This window comes from Paramisgurnus dabryanus, chromosome 17, assembly GCF_030506205.2.
Source record: "Paramisgurnus dabryanus chromosome 17, PD_genome_1.1, whole genome shotgun sequence".
In the NCBI taxonomy this organism is placed as follows: domain Eukaryota; kingdom Metazoa; phylum Chordata; class Actinopteri; order Cypriniformes; family Cobitidae; genus Paramisgurnus; species Paramisgurnus dabryanus.
The window spans coordinates 7676981-7695373 of NC_133353.1; the positions used below are offsets into that span (position 1 = coordinate 7676981).

General features: G+C 37.6%; 1 protein-coding gene across 2 annotated transcripts; it reads right to left on the reverse strand.

The window, feature by feature from the left end:
- Positions 1-82: 82 nt before the first annotated feature.
- Positions 83-18207, reverse strand: shprh (SNF2 histone linker PHD RING helicase). 2 transcript variants are annotated; one of them, XM_065254248.1, is made up of 31 exons: positions 18080-18207; positions 17495-17692; positions 16931-17305; positions 16719-16848; positions 16302-16520; positions 16135-16213; positions 15722-15872; positions 15538-15634; positions 15165-15421; positions 13274-13924; positions 12947-13198; positions 11877-11955; positions 11458-11621; positions 10940-11196; positions 10740-10861; positions 10577-10665; positions 8058-8150; positions 7859-7966; positions 7643-7785; positions 7381-7554; positions 6920-6982; positions 6613-6838; positions 6335-6472; positions 6144-6245; positions 3834-3905; positions 2885-3073; positions 2667-2759; positions 2496-2582; positions 2158-2336; positions 1918-1998; positions 83-564 (listed from the first exon to the last, which is right to left on the reverse strand). In XM_065254248.1, exons 2-31 carry the CDS (start codon positions 17681-17683, stop codon positions 468-470), a joined length of 4956 nt encoding a protein of 1651 aa, XP_065110320.1. In that variant the 5' UTR covers positions 17684-17692; positions 18080-18207; the 3' UTR covers positions 83-467. The 2 variants fall into 2 exon arrangements, with proteins under 2 accessions (XP_065110320.1, XP_065110311.1); XM_065254239.2 differs by lacking the exons at positions 17495-17692; positions 18080-18207 and having other exon boundaries at positions 16931-17301.
- Positions 18208-18393: the final 186 nt, after the last annotated feature.

The window sequence follows — 18393 nt, forward strand, 5'->3', positions numbered from 1 at the left end:
GTCAAACCATTGTCTTCCTCAACATCATGGAAAAATGTAGGTGTTACGGCAAACATGACAAAGAAAGTCTAGATACAAAAACTAATTGTTGTCATTGTTGATATTTAATTCATAACAGATTAACAAATTGAAAAGTGTACTATTATTATTTTGGGTTTCTTATAAAAGCATATCATCACATACAGTAAATACAGTGGTGCTAATGTTAAAACCACTCCTCTGTACAGCACATAAAACATTAGAAAAGTCTCACTAAAACCACCATATTACAAAATAGTTTTTCATTGATGCACATCCAAGGATTAATAAAGTACACCGATTTGTAAATGAATTCATGATACAACGCCGTTATACGAGTACAATGAATAAATTACACCAAGGTATTGGACATACAGAAATGGGAATGTGCAAAGCAAACATACAGTAGTTGTGTTTTAATGTTCTTCAAACTGGCAGGTCTGTAAAGTTTACTCAAGAGCTTCACCGTCCTCTGTGAACAGCTCGGCCAGGTCTGCCACGGTAAACACAGAGGCCTCCGAATGTTTCATGGGTGCAGAACTGTGACTGAAGGAGACATCGGTTCAGACGCATTAGTCAAGGTCAACAAACTGTACAGATATACAAATATCTAAAGTGGACATTTACTGTTGACTTAAAGAAATGGCATTACAAGAGTAGCAAATGTTAGGGCAGGATATATTTTGTTTTAGCACAGCAAATCCTCATATTTTTTCCATGGATAAAAATGAATAAGTGATCAAACATACCCAGCAAATATGCGCTTTTTAGTACTGGCCGGATTTAAAGTCCATGTACAGTCCGATATTAAATGTGTTTTCAGTTTGTAACACCACAGATTTTTTTTATTAACCACCCAGCCAACGGCAAATAAATATAAGAAGTTATCAAATCTTGGAAAACACACACTGGATGTGTGTCTGATGTCAGCACTGAAACCACACCCACTTGCGAGAAAAAACTGACCCCTCTCTCAACTTTTAATTACCGCTACACTGCAAAAAATTATTTTCAAGAAAAAATTGTCTTAGTATTTTTGTCTTGTTTTCAGTAAAAATATCTAAAATATCTTAAATTAAGATGCCTTTTCTTGATGAGCAAAATGACCCAAGAAAATAAGTCTAGTTTTTAGACCAAAAATATCAAATATAAGTGATTTTGTGCATAAAACAAGCAAAAAAAATCTGCCAATGGGGTAAGCAAAAAAAAAATCTTGAAAATTTTTCTTAAACACTTAATTCAAAAAAACATTCAAGAAAAATTAGCTTACCCCATTGGCAGATTTTTTTGCTTGTTTTATGCACAAAATCAATTAAATTTGATATTTTTGGTCTAAAAACTAGACTTATTTTCCTGGGTCGTTTTGCTCATCAAGAAAAAGCATTTAAGAATTTTTTTATATTTTTACTGAAAAAAAGATTTTTTTTCTTGAAAATCATTTTTTTTGCAGTATACAACCTGAATGGATGCTTCCAATTGTGTTAGGGGCGGGGCCATGCTCGGTGGCTGCAGTGCATCATCGAGCCACCATTTAAGCCCCGCCCAAATAATCCTGCACACCGAAATGTGTTAAAGGGGACATTTCACAAGACTTTTTAAGATGTCAAATAAATCTTTGGAGTACATATGTGAAGTTTAGCTAAATATACCATATAGATAATTTATTATAACATGTTAAAATTGCCACTTTGTAGGTGTGAGCAAAAATGTGCCGTTTTTGGGTGTGTCCTTTCAAATGCAAATGAGCTAAACTACTCATCTTTGTAATGTGTTTCAGCAATACATTTCTAATATTTATAATGTGTTAAGAAACAATTCTCTGAAATGTCTTTACACAGACTTTAAGCCACAAAACTTGGGCCGTTTAAAAAAAATCCTCGTGTTAAAACAGGAACTCACGTCTTTTCTGCTGTTTTTAGCATGGCCTGCATGCGTTCCTCAATCGTGGACTTAATCAGGAACCGATGAACGAACGTACGTCTGTAGAATAAAAAAAACTATATAATACATTTTTTCAGATTAAACATTTTATGTATTTTTATGAATATGCTTGCAATGCCCAAATGAGCACCACCATTTAATGTGTACATGGCACAAGTGATCGGACATCACATGACTCGGATCACAACTGATTCTCACTTAGTTTGGCCAATCCGATGCACTCTCCCGATAGCCTGCAGTTCATGGGCGGGGTTTAAGATTGGTTCAACCAGCAACACATGCGTCGCCTCAATGATGTTTAGACCATTTGAACCCGTGTGCAGTGGCAGCAGAAGGATGTTAATCTTTTCTTCGTATTTGAATGCACTCAGGTTCTCCTAACACAGGAACACATGTCATTTTATACATAATATGGATACTGAGATAACTTATCATGTGGGCCATAAACAAAACTAATCTAAGATTTAAAATCTGACTGGTCTACACACAGCTACCTAGATTTAAACCCGGCGTACATTTTCTATCGTAACACAAACCTGAAATTTGTGAATCCCATTGATCTGCGCAAACTCCATGTTGTTGTCGAAAAGAGCTTTTGCAATGATGTCCAAGACGCCCTGCCACTGCAAGACGAGGAATAAACGCCAGGTCACAGAGCTGTTGTAGTCTACTATTTGATGTAATAACTCATTTAATGAGAGCGTTACCGTGGAGAACACCAGAGACTTTGCTCCCGGGTCGGTCATCTGGATTTTTTTTAGGACTCGAACCACAGCTTCGACCTTCGTGGAGTGGCTACCCTACAGTGTAAAGAGATTACAGAGATACGTTCACGTTCAATACATTTAGAACCTGTCTGAATAATGTCAAACGGTTACGTGTTTTAGTTGCATTGTAAAAATATATTAGATAAAGAGGCTGTGACCTGCACTGGGATGTCCTGGCCCTCGTCGGCGCTTTGAGTAGTGAAGACGTAAGAGATCTCTGAATGTGAGGTGGTCTGTCGACATATCGCACACTTTATGGCTCTTCGTCGGTTGCCGACGCTGTACTGCTCCACGATGATGGCGATGCATTCGTTACAGAAACAATGTCCACAGGTGAGTACAGCCCACTGCCAACAAATACACGAGCGATATATTCACATACATCACTGAATGACGTGATGTTTTTATTATTTTTGATGCATTTCATACACAGAGAAACTTGATTGTACCCCCTCTACATTTCTGAATTGTTTGATCATTTAGATATTTGTATAGTCAAAAGCGTAAAAGACAAACTTATTAAAGAAACGATTTAAAGATTAAAAGTACTGAATCCGTTTTGATTTGATCTTTCCCAATCTTGTTTTCAATCTTTTCTCCAAATTAAAGTCAGTAGGGTATATGTGACCCCAGAACACAAAACCAATCACAAGTCTCCAGGGTATATTTGTAGCAATTACCAACAATACATTGTATGGGTTAAAATTACAGATTTTTAATGCCAAAAATAATTAAAAAATTTGCTAATTTCCATCAAATGTATTTATCATTAGTAATATGTGTTGCTAAGGACTTCATTAGGACAACTTTAAAGGCAATTTTCTTAATATTTTGATTTTGTTTGCACCGCCAGATTCCCGATTCGGCCAAATGTTATCCTACCAAACCATACATGAATAGAAAGCTTATTTATTCAGCTTTCAGATGATGTATACGTCTCAATTTCCAAAAATGTACCCTTAGGACTGGTTTTATGGTCCATGTACATATAAGCAAGAGGCAGAAAGCAATTTAAATGTCATCGAATAAAACTATATAAGAGGAAATGACATCACTGACATACAGTATGATTTATTGACTGTTTTATTACACAAGTTTTTATTTTACCTCCTCACCCAGAGGGCGAGCGCAGATGGGACACGGTTCTGGATTTAGACCACCTGTGGATTTGTCCTGGGACTGAAACAAATGATCAAAACATTCATCAATTGGGGAGATTGAACCAACCTATACAGTATGTATCTGTCATTTTACAAGATGGGAAGAAAATGCTCACGTAAACACAAAATTATTTTTGATGTAAGAAACCTTAAAGTCTGTGTAAAGTCTGATATTAAATGTGTTATCAGTTTGTCACACCATAAAAAAATGTGTTATTAACTTTATCCTCGCCAGCGTTTTTTTTTTTTTAGTTTCTAGCCACCACCAGCATTTTTTTATTATTTTCACAAAAGTTTAATGCCTTTTAGCAAATGTTCTTCCTTAAATATATAAACATACAATATATCATATGAAAGAACAGACCCTCTGCTTTAAAAAAAACACAAATATGGGTAGGTTTCTTCAAAAAAAAAAAAATTTGAGCAAAAAGCTGAGATAATTGCATTTTTTTAAAGGACTTTTGTTAGAGATCAGATTCAGAATGATGATCAAAACATACACAGAGTTTTTACTCTTTTTGGATCAGTAGAGACTTCAGTGTTTTATAAGTTGTGTAAGAACGCCACCTGGTGGATAATAGCGGAATAATCCATTTAAGTCCATAATCCATTTAAGAGTTAAAGCTATGGTCTACAATTTCAAAGATTGTTCATTATTAATAAACTCGTTTAGATGCTGGTTATGGTTCTACAGTAAAATCCTAACAATATGAAGAGAAAAAAGAATTGAAAAAATCCATTCAGTCTATTGGGTGTACGGCGGCAGATAAATTGACCAATGTAAACTGTCCGGCCGGACAGCTTACATTGGTTAACTGCTCTCATCAAATCCCCGTACACTTGAAAATCCACCTCGCGATCGCGTCTCCACCCCATCGCACACCACCCCGCCCCTCTCGTGCCTGCGACATGAAATTTGTGTCAGTGTATGTTAGCTAGCGAAGCAGCAACATCTCACTAATGGAAAAAAACTAACTGACAGCAGCAAGCTTCTTGTCCCTACAGTAAAGATTAGAAGAAAAGGGAAGTCTGTAGAGGAAAGAGCAGAGGTAAAAAAAAAAAGTGTGAAAAACGCCGGACTCTTAAGTAGAATCAATAAAGGGTACACAATTGACCGTTGGAGGAAGCTTCAGGGAGATTTGGGGCTGAAAACCGACGCCGACACGGCGGACTTTTTGTTGAACAGGTACGCATCTATTTATACTTTTATTGAGGTTACATAAATATATTTTTATGAGTCTGACAACATGCTGCCGGTCGGCATTGGAATGTTAGCCGTTTAGCATCGCGTATCACGGGTCAAAGTAATTATATTTACAAAGATTGTGTGTGGTGTTACATAAATCTTTTTATCAGTCTGGCAACAACATGCTCATGCTGCCGGTCGGCATTGGAATGTTAGCCGTTTAGTATCGCGTATCACGGGTCAAAGTAGTTATATTTACAAAGTCATTTCTTGAAGCTCAGGAGGGGAAACGTATGCCAAACGTTGTTGTGAATGTAAATAACGTCAATTGCAATCATAATTGTAATTGTTCATTCCTTCAAGGCTTTATGTGTTTACTGCTCGGTAAATCTCTCTTCTGATGTTTACTACCGGTGATCAAAGCTTGAATGAGTGACGTTGTTCAGTTCGTTTCCCGGTGGGAGGGATCAGGTAGCACAGAGGGGCGGGATGAGTTTTTTAAAACTTACTAACCGTCTCAGGCTTTCTCAACCGATTTTCAACATCGTAGACTACAGCTTTAACCACCCAGCCAAATTTGAATGACAAAAAAACGGCAAGTAAACAAAATAAGTTATCAAAATCTTGAAAAATTGTAAAAATTCTCTGCTCTCAGGCGGTGGGGGCGTGTCCGTTGAGCTGAAACCATGCCCACTCATGGGAAAGCTGTCATTTCTCTCAACTTTCAAATACTGCTACAACCTGAATGGATGCTTGAAATTGTGTTAGGGGTGGGGCCATGCTTGGTGGCTCCAGTGTGTCATAGAGTTACTGTTTTAAACCCGCCCAATTAATTCTGAACATAGAAATGTGGGAAAACTGCTTAAGGGTGTACCGCCACAATTCAGTTCTACATAGTTCACAGTCTTTGTAACGTGTTTCAGCAATCTCTAACATTTATAATGGGTTCAGAAACAATTCTCTGAAATGAATTTACACAGACTTTAACAAACAGTATAAGTGGTCTTAAAGAAATACATAAAATGCTAGAATGATTGCTTCTTAATAAATCTTAATCAATTGGTCTTTTACCTTCTCCAGGTTTGTAAGGTACAGAAACTGTCCGAGTTTTTTTTGCAGTTGTGATTTGGCGACTGCTCTGTCATTGATCAGCTTGATTCGGTTCTGTTCCACCTGTTCAGACAAACCGAGAGAAATAAATGACACTTTCTCAATCTTAAATCTCAGACCGTATAACTGATGGGCTGCTGTGTGCGCATCACCTCGTGTGGCTCTATGATATGCAGGACTTTGGGTTTGGGTTCATCTGGTAACCGCACACGCAGACGTTCTGTGGCCATGCCCAGTTCATCTATAGCTGACACATGATCTCGCAGAGACATCCAGTACTCGTGCAACAGCTGAACCCACAGAAACAGCCTGTTATACATTCTGATAACATTTAATATGTTCATGAAACATTTGAGGTACCAATGTTAACCAAACAATTGTAAATGTATGATAGGATCCCTTATAGGTTTCAACAAAAATGATGGCAAACCTTATATTCCTTTTTCCAAAGCTCAAAGAGCTCCATAAAAGCGTTTCCTTCCTCTATAAGTCCAGACTCCATGCGGCGGATCTTAGCGAAGGACAGAATGGCTTTAAGAGCTCGCTCCGTCTCGCTGGCCGCCCATAGTCCACGACTGGTGGTGGGAAGTCTGTCATCCACTAGTCCATCTTCATCTTCGATCATTTCCTCAAAGATGGCCGTCTGTCCCTTGACCCTGCCCACAAAACAGAAAGAAAAGGTTTACCCGGACTGCTTGTGTTTATTTGTGCTTAAATGAATGTATTTATTTACTCACGTGTGAGAGAACAGCTTTGACTCGTAGTCCGTAAAAAGCTCATCGGCTTTGCAAAACACACAGCTAAGAAGGAAATATTAAAAGAACAAATGTAAAGATTATTGATTACAATCGTTTTCAGATAGCGCACCTATTATCCAAAATCCACTCTTACAAGGTGTTTGAACATCAATTTGTGACGGCAGTGTGTGATACAACCACCCTACAATGAAAAAAAAATCCAACCACTTTCCAGTTTCATTAGACATACTGTTTTGATTCTCTTGTTAATGTGATGTCACACTGATTAAGCCCCGCCCACAACCACTGACTGACACTCCTGCATTACCATAGTTTCCGAAAAGATCCAAGATCGAAAATGGTATTGTACTGGTTTCTGTAAGCTTGTTTATTTTTTTGCAATTCTGTTTGGTGCTATTGAAGTATAAAACACATCATTGTAAATGCATAAAATGTTTTACTTGTTTAGTGGCAGTCGAAGGGGTCGCAGGTGGCAGAGAGTCGATTCCTCGATGACTTGTTGCGACGGCGGTCCCTCCAGCTTCTTTACAGCATCCTGAACGGTTTTCTGCGATTTCATCAAATCATCCATTTGAGTGCCGAGCAAAAACTGGAGACCACGAGCATCCCGAAACCTACAAACATCTCATTTAGTTACATTCATAAACATTGACGTACAGGAAAGTATAAATCTAGCTGGCTATGGAATGGATGCCGAATTACTTGTCAGCCAATGAGAGCTTGTTGGCTTCTTGTTTATAACTACACGAGAGCTCATTCTGGATCCGGCTCACGAGGTCGTCGTCCATGGAGTGCTGAATGGTCTGCTGTGTGACATCCAGCCACCAGGGGGAGCGAAGGTTCACCTAAAGCACAGTTCACGGTTACCTAACATCATTAAACAGGAATAAAACTTGACTGTATGATGTCTTGCGTTACCTTGCGCTTTAGCTCTTTAATGTGCTGAAGAACAGGCTGAAGGTTCTGATGGGCTTCCGACACCTCCGAGTTCACCTTGGCCATGTAATGTTGTTTCAACTGTTCAGCCTTGAAAGGAGAAACGCAACAAGAACTTATTTGAGAAGCAAAAAAGTGAGGTCGCTGAATAAAATAATACATGTAACACAGCTATACCAACCTCATCCTTCAGACGGTCATCTCTCAGAGTTGGAGGAATCCCAGGATGCTTTGCGTTTAGAAGTTCCATCAGATTGTGAGTAGCATGAAGTCTCTAGATTTTAAGATTAAAAAATGAAAAAGCAATGGTGGATCAAATAAAAGCTCTGCTTTTCTACCTTATACTTTTTAACATCAACAAGAAATGAGCAATGCTTATATTTTGTGCAAAATTAGCCTGGTTTCCGTTAAAAATTCGCACCAAACATTTTGATAAAAACTATTGCGAAATGGTGTTTCCTGCGAAATTATGGTGTATCCTTTAACCATTTTATGGGAATAAAATGTACATTTGCAATTAGTCATTCCAAAAGCTATGACAGCGGACGTATTCAGCTTTATATAGCACCACGCAGAGCGACATGTGGTTCACAATTAAAATACTGCAAGTGTGATTCAAAAGCATACAGAGCAGTCGACTCTCCAATCGCTCTCACGATATTTTGATGTCACGTGCCTGTCCGTTGTTGAGATGCAAAATGATGTGAAACAGACCTCAAACATACCTCACCATATTTAAAGAACAATTGTTTGACTTTTACGCACATCAGGTAACCCCTAAATGTGAAGTTTACAATTTAAATGGCACTTGTGCAATATATTCCTTTTTCGAATAACCTGAAAAACTTTTTGCGATATGTGTTGGGTTTTTTTGGTCGTCATTTTCAATTTTTTTTCAATTTTTTAAATTTGCGCAATTTGAAGCATAATGGAATTTCGACTTATAAAAAATTATATACATTTCTAGTGATATTATTTTCGTGAGCGAGTCGCTCTCTTTGAACGAGTCGCTCTCTTTGAACGAGTCTTTCTTTTTTTCTCTTTGAACTAATCGTTCTCTTTTTTTTTCTCTTTGAATGAATATTTCTCTTTGAACGAATCATTCTCTTTTTTATCTCTTTGAATGAAACGTTTTCTTTGAATGAATTGTTCTGTTTGAACAAATCGTTCTCTTTTCTCTTTGAATGAATCGTTCTCTTTTTTCCTCTTTGAACGAATCGTTCTCTTTTTTCTCTATGAACGAATCATTCTTTTTTTTCTCTTTGAACGAGTTGTTCTCTTTTTTTGTCTTTGAACAAATTGTTCTCTTTTTTCTCTTTGAACGAATCGTTCTCTTTTTTTTCTCTTTGAACGAATTGTTCTCTTTTTTCTCTTTAAACGAATCATTCTCTTTTTTTCTCTTTGAACGAATTGTTTTCTTTGAACAAATCGTTCTCTTTTCTTTGAACGAATCGTTCTTTTTCTGTCTTTGAATGAATCTCTCTCTTTTTTTCTCTTTGAACAAAGTTTTTTTTCTCTTTGAACGAATCGTTCTCTTTGAACAAATCTATCTTTTTTTCTCTTTGAACGAATCGTTCTCTTTTCTCTTTGAATGAATTGTTCTCTTTTTTCTCTTTAAACGAATCATTTTTCCCCTTTGAACGAATCATTATTTTTTCCTCTTTGAACAAATCATTTTTCCTCTTTGAATGAATCGTTCTCTTTTCTATTTGAACGAATTGTTCTTTATTTCTCTTTGAACGAATCTATCTCTTTTTATCTCTTTGAACGAATAGTTTTTTTTCTCTTTGAATGAATCATTCACTTTGAATGAATCTACCTTTTTTCTCTTTGAACGAACCGTTCTCTTTGAACGAACCGTTCTCTTTGAACGAACCATTCTCTTTGAACGAACCTCTCTTTTTTCTCTTTGAACGAATTGTTCTCTTTTTTTCTCTTTGAACGAACCTCTCTTTTTCCTCTTTGAACTAATCGTTTTTTTTTCTCTTTGAACGAATTGTTCTCTTTTTTTCTCTTTGAACGAATCGTTCTCTTTGAACGAACCTCTCTTTTTCCTCTTTGAACGAATCGTTCTTTTTTCTCTTTGAACGAATTGTTCTCTTTTTTTCTCTTTGAACGAATCGTTCTCTTTGAACGAACCTCTCTTTTTCCTCTTTGAACGAATCGTTCTTTTTCCGCTTTGAACGAATTGTTCTCTTTTTTTCTCTTTGAACGAATTGTTCTCTTTGAACGAACCTCTCTTTTTCCTCTTTGAACGAATCATTCTTTTTTCGCTTTGAACGAATTGTTCTCTTTTTTTCTCTTTGAACGAATCGTTCTCTTTGAACGAACCTCTCTTTTTCCTCTTTGAACGAATCGTTCTTTTTTCGCTTTGAACGAATTGTTCAGTTTTTTCTCTTTGAACGAATCGTTCTCTTTGAACGAACCTCTCTTTTTCCTCTTTGAACGAATCATTCTTTTATCGCTTTGAACGAATTGTTCTCTTTTTTTCTCTTTGAACGAATCGTTCTCTTTTTCCTCTTTGAACGAATTGTTCTTTTTTTTCTCTTTGAACGAATCGTTCTTTTTCATGCAATCCATTGACCCATTCTCATTCACTGAAATCTCTCCCTTAATTTAAAGTTCAAATGACACAAAACTCGATTAAAACTGAAACGGATTTAAAATAAGAACTAAATTGCAATGAGAACTTGAAAGTACCTGAAGTGAATCAGTTTTCAGTCTGTCTTTATGTTCTTCAGATGAACGCAGCACCTCTCTGTACATCTCCACTGCATCCAAAAACTCACCTAATGGACACAGTTGTATGTTTAATAAACTTGTACACGAGCTGGAGATGCTATAGGTGAGTAACTCACAATACCTCTGATGATGTGGATTCCTGCCAGACCGTTGAGAGCACAAACCAGCTGCCTGTGGGCTTCCTCACACTCCACACGACATTTCTTCTGCAGGGACTTCAACAACTCCTCCATAGTCATTGTGCTTTAACAGGAACCAGAGAAACTAATTAAACAATGTGGACTCAATGAGTTATCTGGGAACTGTAGAAAAAGTTCAAACCTTTTCTGAAAAGGCAGAAATTCTCCTCTGACGGCTTGCGGATGACAGCAGGCCTGACGCAGACGCAACAGTGGGTACAGTATAGTCGAGACTGTACGCCGGTCCAAACTGCCCAGCTTCAGCGACCAATCGGAGATCTTCCTCAGCTTGAGAAGAGCATCCTGTGAACAAACCTCATGCTGTCGGTGATAAAAATGTCCCTCTACCGGGGAGAAGTTCAGCCAGTGGATCTCTTCGGTCTGAGGGGGAATCTGGATCTGAAAATGAAGTGATGTGAAACTAAATTAAACAATTTATCAGACCAGCAATGGATTAAGCGATATGGGGTTTTTAATGGCCGATTGGGATATTAAGAAATTAATTAGTATGGCGGATTGGCCGATATGAGGCTGATATAACACAATTGTAATTACAGTAAATGAGAGACAAACAGAAGACTGATGAAACTATTCAGCCGATTTATCAGCTGATGCCAATATATCCAAACTTCAATATATTGATCTATCAGTATTACTAACCTGATCGATGACATCTTTTTTGGCAGATCGCCAAAGTAGTTGACCAATGACATTGTAGAGAGGGCCGGTGTTGCCGTGCCGATACGGACGATAGAGCAACTGGTCCCACCAATACTTGACCCAGTAAGGATCGACTCCCAAGAACAGCACGAGACCATACAAATCTACAACATATAAAGAAAATCATTGTTAAAATGTCTATTAAACATTACTCTTTTTTTTTAAAGTACAGTGTGGACAAATGAGAAAAGAGACATCGTAGTGATTATCAATTTGTTATCGATTTTAGTGACTTTTATCAGGAATAACAGATATGTCACGACTGGCCAATCAGAATCAAGCATTGCAGAAAGCTGTGTAATACATTTAACTAAACTGCTTATAAAACTCAAAATAAACTGCTTGAGAGAAGTGCTCACCTTCCAATCCTCTTTGTACAGGAGTTCCACTGACACACCAACGATTGACAGACGTAAGACGCAAGGCCATTTCTGCAGCCTGAAAATAAAGAGATTTTCATGTAATAAAAATAAATGTCCAAGTCTTGTATTTGACTGGGGGGGGGGTTTAATGGTAGTTGAGCGTGTGACGGAGTTTATCTGGGCCGAACTCACTCCTCCTTTTTCCTACAGGTTTTGGAAAGTTTTTTCGAAACATGGTTAACTGTTACGTATCATGGACCCCTTATTCCTTTTATGGGCACTTCCCCTGTAAAAGCACACCCACATGTCAATCACTGCATAGGACCATTTTTATTAGTATCAAGAATCAACAATGGCACGAAGAAAGAAGCGTGTTTTTGGAAGTAAGGAGTAGAGACTTTATTATTAAGACAATATTGGATGCAGTTTGTTTTTTCCCGGACAGCAAGATAATTGCGAATGGGTTTATGTTGTTACCTGCATTTTGGAGATGAATGCTTTACAAACAAGGCCAAGTTCGACGCTGGATTTGCCAATTGTTTACAACTGAATGATGGAGAAAATTTATAGAAAATCTAATCTCATGTGTTTTGTTTGCAATCGGTGCACAAGTGCATATAATGTAAACAACACGAACATATAGCTGTGCTGTACTTGTAACTCTTTATCTCCACCCCCTGACGCTTCCAAAGGTTCAACCTTTTTGGAAAAAACGAAAAGGCTGTTCTGTCTTTTAAAATCTGACAAGACAATAGACTTTTTGGACATAAAAAAGGATGACATACTACTATTAGGGCTGTAACGAATAATAGTGAAAATGCGAGTTTTATCATTGAATGAATTTGAATGAATTACGGTGAAATCCCACCACATCCCAAAGCCAGAGGGCGCTCTCGTGCAGAAAATCCCTTTGTGCCACAGAAGTAGTAGCATTACAAACGCTATTCCAGGAAATGTCTAAAGGAATATTTATATCCCTGTTCTTCAAATTGTTATCTGTAGGCCTACTTTTATATATTTACTGTAAAGCTGCTTTGATACAATGCGTACAAAATATAGAAATAAACCTTGGCTGTTGTGCACTCCACCATCTGAGCCTCATCCAGGCAGACGCGCCACCACTCCACGGCCACCAGAGGGCTCGGTACGGCCATGTAGCGCTTCTGGTTGCGAAATCGGCGGCCATCTTTGCTATTGCTGTGAGGAATGTCGACATAATTCAGTTCAGTACGCAGCACGTCGTACGTTGTGATGACCACATCCTGCTCAGCCAGAATGTGCGGTTGAATGAAACCGTGTCTCTTCACACCCTGATACACCTGTAAAGGTAACGCAAGGGGGTTAATGCAACAGTAAACTAAACAGCACTGGCTGATCTCTGTATTTCGTCCTACCAGAACTCTGATGGATGAAGTGTGGATGTGCCGGTTTATTTCATCCACCCACTGGTGACAGATGGAGCTGGGTGAGATGATCAGGGTGGCACCGGTGGACACCGGCGTCATGGCCACTAAACAGTGAGGGCAGTAAAACGGTGTGGTTTCTAGGTTCTCCTCTTTATAATTCACACACTCGGCATGTTGCCACAACAGACAGTTTAGGCACTGGACACGAGCCTTATAATCCACCAGGCCCAGCTCTCCACAGATGCACTCGAATCGGTAATCGGGTGTGTTGAACGGGATCACAGACGCTCTGGTCGGGGTTTTGGGTTCTGGTTTTTTGGAAAGCACTGAATCTGTATTTTCAATCTTGAAGACATCTTGAAGACACGTGGTTGTTTCTTTATCATCTTCATCCGTGATATCTCCTGAGGTCTTGTGTTGTGAGTACTCCGAGTTGGTGCTGCTGTGGTTGGCCGGGTACTTTGACTCCAGAAGAGATTTTGGTTCAGTCTTTAGTTCCTCTGTGAGAAGAGGAGGCTCCATGCTGCTCATTGTATCTTCAGAATCTGATGCTGTGGTGTAGGAGGTCATTGTTGTGTCTTTCTCATGACCAGAAACACGTGGAGATGTTCTCCTAAAGGTAGCTGTTTCTGTTGACTTCTACTCAAAAGACAAAATGTACAAAATAATTAAGCAATGACGTATACGAGTTGCATTTTCAATTTAGTCATGGCAAAAGAGATTCAGGTCCTGTGGGTGCTTCAGCTATTATCCAATCAGATTTGAGAGCAGGAATTTTCCATTTTGTAAAACTTTACACTGCAAAAAATGATTTTCAAGTAAAAAAATCTTAGTATTTTTGTCTTGTTTTCAGTAAAAATATCTAAACATTCTTAAATTGAGATGCTTTTTCTTGATGAGTAAAACGACCCATAAAAATAAATCTAGTTTTAGACCAAATATATCAAATTTAAGTGATTTTGTGCATAAAACAAGCAAAAAATCTGCCAATGGGGTAAGCAAATTGTTCTTGAATTTTTCCTGAATTTAGTGTTTAAGAAAAAATTTCAAGCATCTCAATTTAAGAATTTTTAGATATTTTTACTGAAAACAAGTCAAAAATACTAAGAATTTTTTTTCTTGAAAATCATTTTTTGCAGTGTAGTATTTGGTTTTGTTTTCAGTAAAAGTATCAAAAAATTCTTAAATTAAGATGTATTTTCTTGATGAGCAAAATGACCTAAAAAAATAAGTCTAGTTTTTAGACAAAAATATTAATCTAAATAAATTAGTGATTAAAACAAGCAAAAAATCTGCCAATGGAATTAGAAAATTGTCTTGAAATAAGTTTACTTTTTTCATAAACACTTAATTCAAGAATTTTTTTCTTATTCCATTGGCAGATTTTTTTCTTGTTTTAAGCACAAATTCGCTTACATGTTATATTTTTTGTCTAAAAACTAGACTTTTTTCCTAGGTCATTTTGCTCATCAAAAAATACATCTTAATTTAAGAAATTTTAGATATTTTTACTGAAAACAAAACAAAATACTAAGTACATTGCAAAAATATTTTTCAAGAAAAAATTAGTCTAATTTTTAAACCGAAAATACACAATTTAAGTGATTTTGTGCATAAAACAAGTAAAAAAATCTGCCAATGGGGTAAGCAAAAAAATCTAAATTAAAGAAAAATTTGCTTACCCCATTGGCAGATTTTTTTGCTAGTTTTATGCACAAAATCACTTAAATTTGATATTTTCTGTTTAAAAACTAGACTTATTTTCTTCATCAAGAAAAAGCATTTTAATTTAAGAAATTTTTTTCTTGAAAATAATTTTTTGCAGTGTAAGAAATGTTTTGCTGTGTGTATCTTATTCCAGAGAAAAGATGTGACTCACAGTTTGAGGGGTGGCAGGTTTCTTTTTCTTTTCTTTGTAGTTTTTCCCCAGTTTAAAGGATCCTGCTAACCCTCGTCCTTTGATCTGCTCCACGATATTCTCGCTTATAAGTTTACTCAGGATTTTCTTTATGTGGTTTCGATTCTTTAGGGTGTCGTACTTGTACGCTGTCCTTAAATAGGTGAAAATGGCATTGATTGATGCTCCCTTTCCAACTTTCATTTCTTGTATCGCGGTCAACAACATCTCACGAACAGCTGGAATGAGAAGCAATACAATTTATGTAGCAAAGTACTGAAAAACCTCTCTGCGAGCACGTTCATGACTTTATTATATGCTTCCCTGCAAAGTTTCTGAACCAAAAGCATCTCACCTGGATATATGATCTTCTCTTTGGGTCTCACTTCATGCACAATGGATCTTTGTCTTTCTAGTGGAGGTGGGGGGACAAAATAATTCACAGATTGTCCCTGCAAAAAAAAGAAGAGAGAATTGGGATGGTGTCCAAGTAATTTTGCACAGCACATGCTTTAAATGAAATGCCATCTTAAACATACCACAGGCAACTTGAGAGCGCCGTGCTCCAGGTTTTGCCGGGTGTTACACAGAATAAGAGCCAGTACTTCCACAGTTTTCCCAAGCCCCATTTCATCAGCAAGGATCCCACCGGGCCAGTCAAGACCAGCTAGAGGAAACTCTCGGATCAAGCTGTGAATTGTTAAACTTAGACTAACCAGTTGAGCATGACAGTAACAATGTCAAAGCAAAGGCAATAAAATGTAAGCTTGTAACTTTGGCACTGTAAAAGTTAACATGAATAAAAGCAACATGATTTATCTTTAGTCAAAGAGTGAAGACTTTCTAGTGATTCTAAAAACATAAAATAATGTAAAATTGATCAGACAAGTTATACACATCATATTGTAACTACAGTTCAGCTGTCAATATTGTAGTACAAATAGTATCTTACCATCCAGTGTATGGATTATAAAAGAGTTTTTTGCCACAAATTGTGACCGCTTCTCGCCAAAGAAAGTGCAATCTTTGTCCTGTTGAACAGAAAAGACAACACACTATAGATTTCTACTAAAACTGCACATCAAAAAGGTAACAAACATTTTAAAAACAGATATGGACCCTGAGGGTTGCTGTTGTTGTATTTTTCTCTCTTCAGCATCCAGTTGACCGCTTGACTCTGATAGGCTCTCAGCACAGGAATGAGACTCGGGTGCTGGACGTCGAAACTCGGCTCGGATGCCTCCGTCTGGTGGAGATGTCTGACGTAATCATACAGCTCCTCGACGTTCTGACGTTCTAGATCTGTGTCGCACTCCTCCTCCTCATTCTCCATCACTTCTACCACAACAAGAAAATAAAAGGTATCACAATAAACTAAATATACAATAAATCACAATAGTATCACAATAAAACTTTTCCATCAGTTTTGGGAATGAGGAACCAAAAGCTATACCACAAAAACTGCTATGCACACTGGGGGAGTATTTTGTTGACTAGTATTGATATATTGTTTGGGTTAATCATGCAGTAGATTACCAGGGATGATGAAGTCATAAAAAAACTCCATTAGTTTCTGCAGAAGTTGGTTTGCTTTTTTGATGCGTCCGCTTCCTTCACTGAGGAATTCTGGCCTTCCTATTCCCGATTCGAGAAGAAATATCTTGAGCTGTACCAAGAAAATAAATATTAGTATTAGTACAGTATTATATCCATTAACAGGCCAAAAAGTTAACTTTTGAAAAACAAACCTTCACTGATCTATCTCCTGATGTGTGACACACATTAATGATCTTTCTCTTCTGTAGCCAGTCCAGATCCTCCAACAATAATCCACCAAAAGAACAATCCACGGGCAGAGGGCTGACGGGACCGCCGCTGCCCCCCTCAAACTCCGGCTCATGACAATTTACATTAAGACTCAGTCTGTCACCTGTTTGCCTAAGGGAAATTATATGGTCTCCAAGTTCAATGGGAATCTTTGGATAGAGGTTAAACTCTCCAATCAGTGCGTTCCAGCTTTGATCCAGAGCAGAAAGAGGCATCACGCTCAGTTCTGTGGTATCTGGGACTGAATCCTGTATGGAGCAGCTTGGTCCCTCTTCTGATGGTCCTCCTTCTCCTTTCTGTAAAAAAACCCCAAATATGAATTCAAATGGTTTTTATTACAAAAACTAAACTACTATGAAGCAGCTGGCTAATATTAATAAGTATATATAAGTATAATGTAGCGTGTTTTAGTGTTCATTAAACTAATACAATTCCCATTATAACTTATTAATGGGATGCCTTTCCTCGAGCAGGCTGATCTCCACAGATGCAGACCGACAGCTGTCAGATGTTATTGGGAATGTCTCCTGAACATCCGATGTTGTTGGGAATGTCTCCTGAACTACTTCAAAGTCTCCTTCATCTCTTCGATCTTCATGCATATTCCAGTTCAGTCTCCTCTTGGCCTCCTCGTCCACGCGCACTGGTGGCGCGCGTTTTCTTCTGCTGCTCATTGTGGAGACCTGCAGAGATACGAAGAGGTGAAGTTTATGCTTTGCAACATCATTTACGAATGACTGTGAACAATAAAGGAGTTAAAAAACACCAATTATTTTGAATATATACATAAGTCAGACTGAGCTTGTAACAATTACTTTACTTTGAAGCAGATTTTTAATAATAATATTAAACAACGATGTAATAATATAACAACGATGATAACTTGTCTGTTTAAAACCTATACGCGCACCTAAGCATGATTTTAGTTTTCACTCCAATAAAAAATATTTTGGTGCAATGTCAGTGTAATTAAATAATCATATAGCGTTGAGATAGATATTGCACTCGTTCCGCCAACCGAAGCAGACGATAAGATATCAAAAACCGCCTTAAAATGGACGGTAACGTACCTTTAATTTGCCCTGGGATGTGCTTTGGTTAGCAGCGAAGTAATGTCATAAAATAACTTTTATAAGCTTGAAAGCCTGCAAGACATTTTCATGCATTTATCCGCCATATTTAAAATACAGGAAGTGACGTCAGTAAGAACAAAAACAATGCCGATGATCTTTAATACTGTAAACACTAGATGGAGCCAAACTGCTTTTTTTGAAGTACAGGAAAATGTGCTCGTGAACTCAGGATGTGATGAATGGGAATGGAGGATGGACGGGCAACTGTTTTATTAAAACAACTTTAAATACGGCTCGTTAGTCATATTATT

Bases quoted from the DNA above. Each gene is read 5' to 3' on its own strand.
- shprh (XM_065254248.1), bottom strand. From the start codon at position 17,683: ATGAGCAGCAGAAGAAAACGCGCGCCACCAGTGCGCGTGGACGAGGAG. The intron at 16,214-16,301 runs GTCCATATCTGT...TCTGTTCAACAG, and splicing joins CAACAACAGCAACCCTCAGG to GACAAAGATTGCACTTTCTT. The intron at 7,786-7,858 runs GTAACGCAAGAC...ACTGTGCTTTAG, and splicing joins TTAAAGAGCTAAAGCGCAAG to GTGAACCTTCGCTCCCCCTG.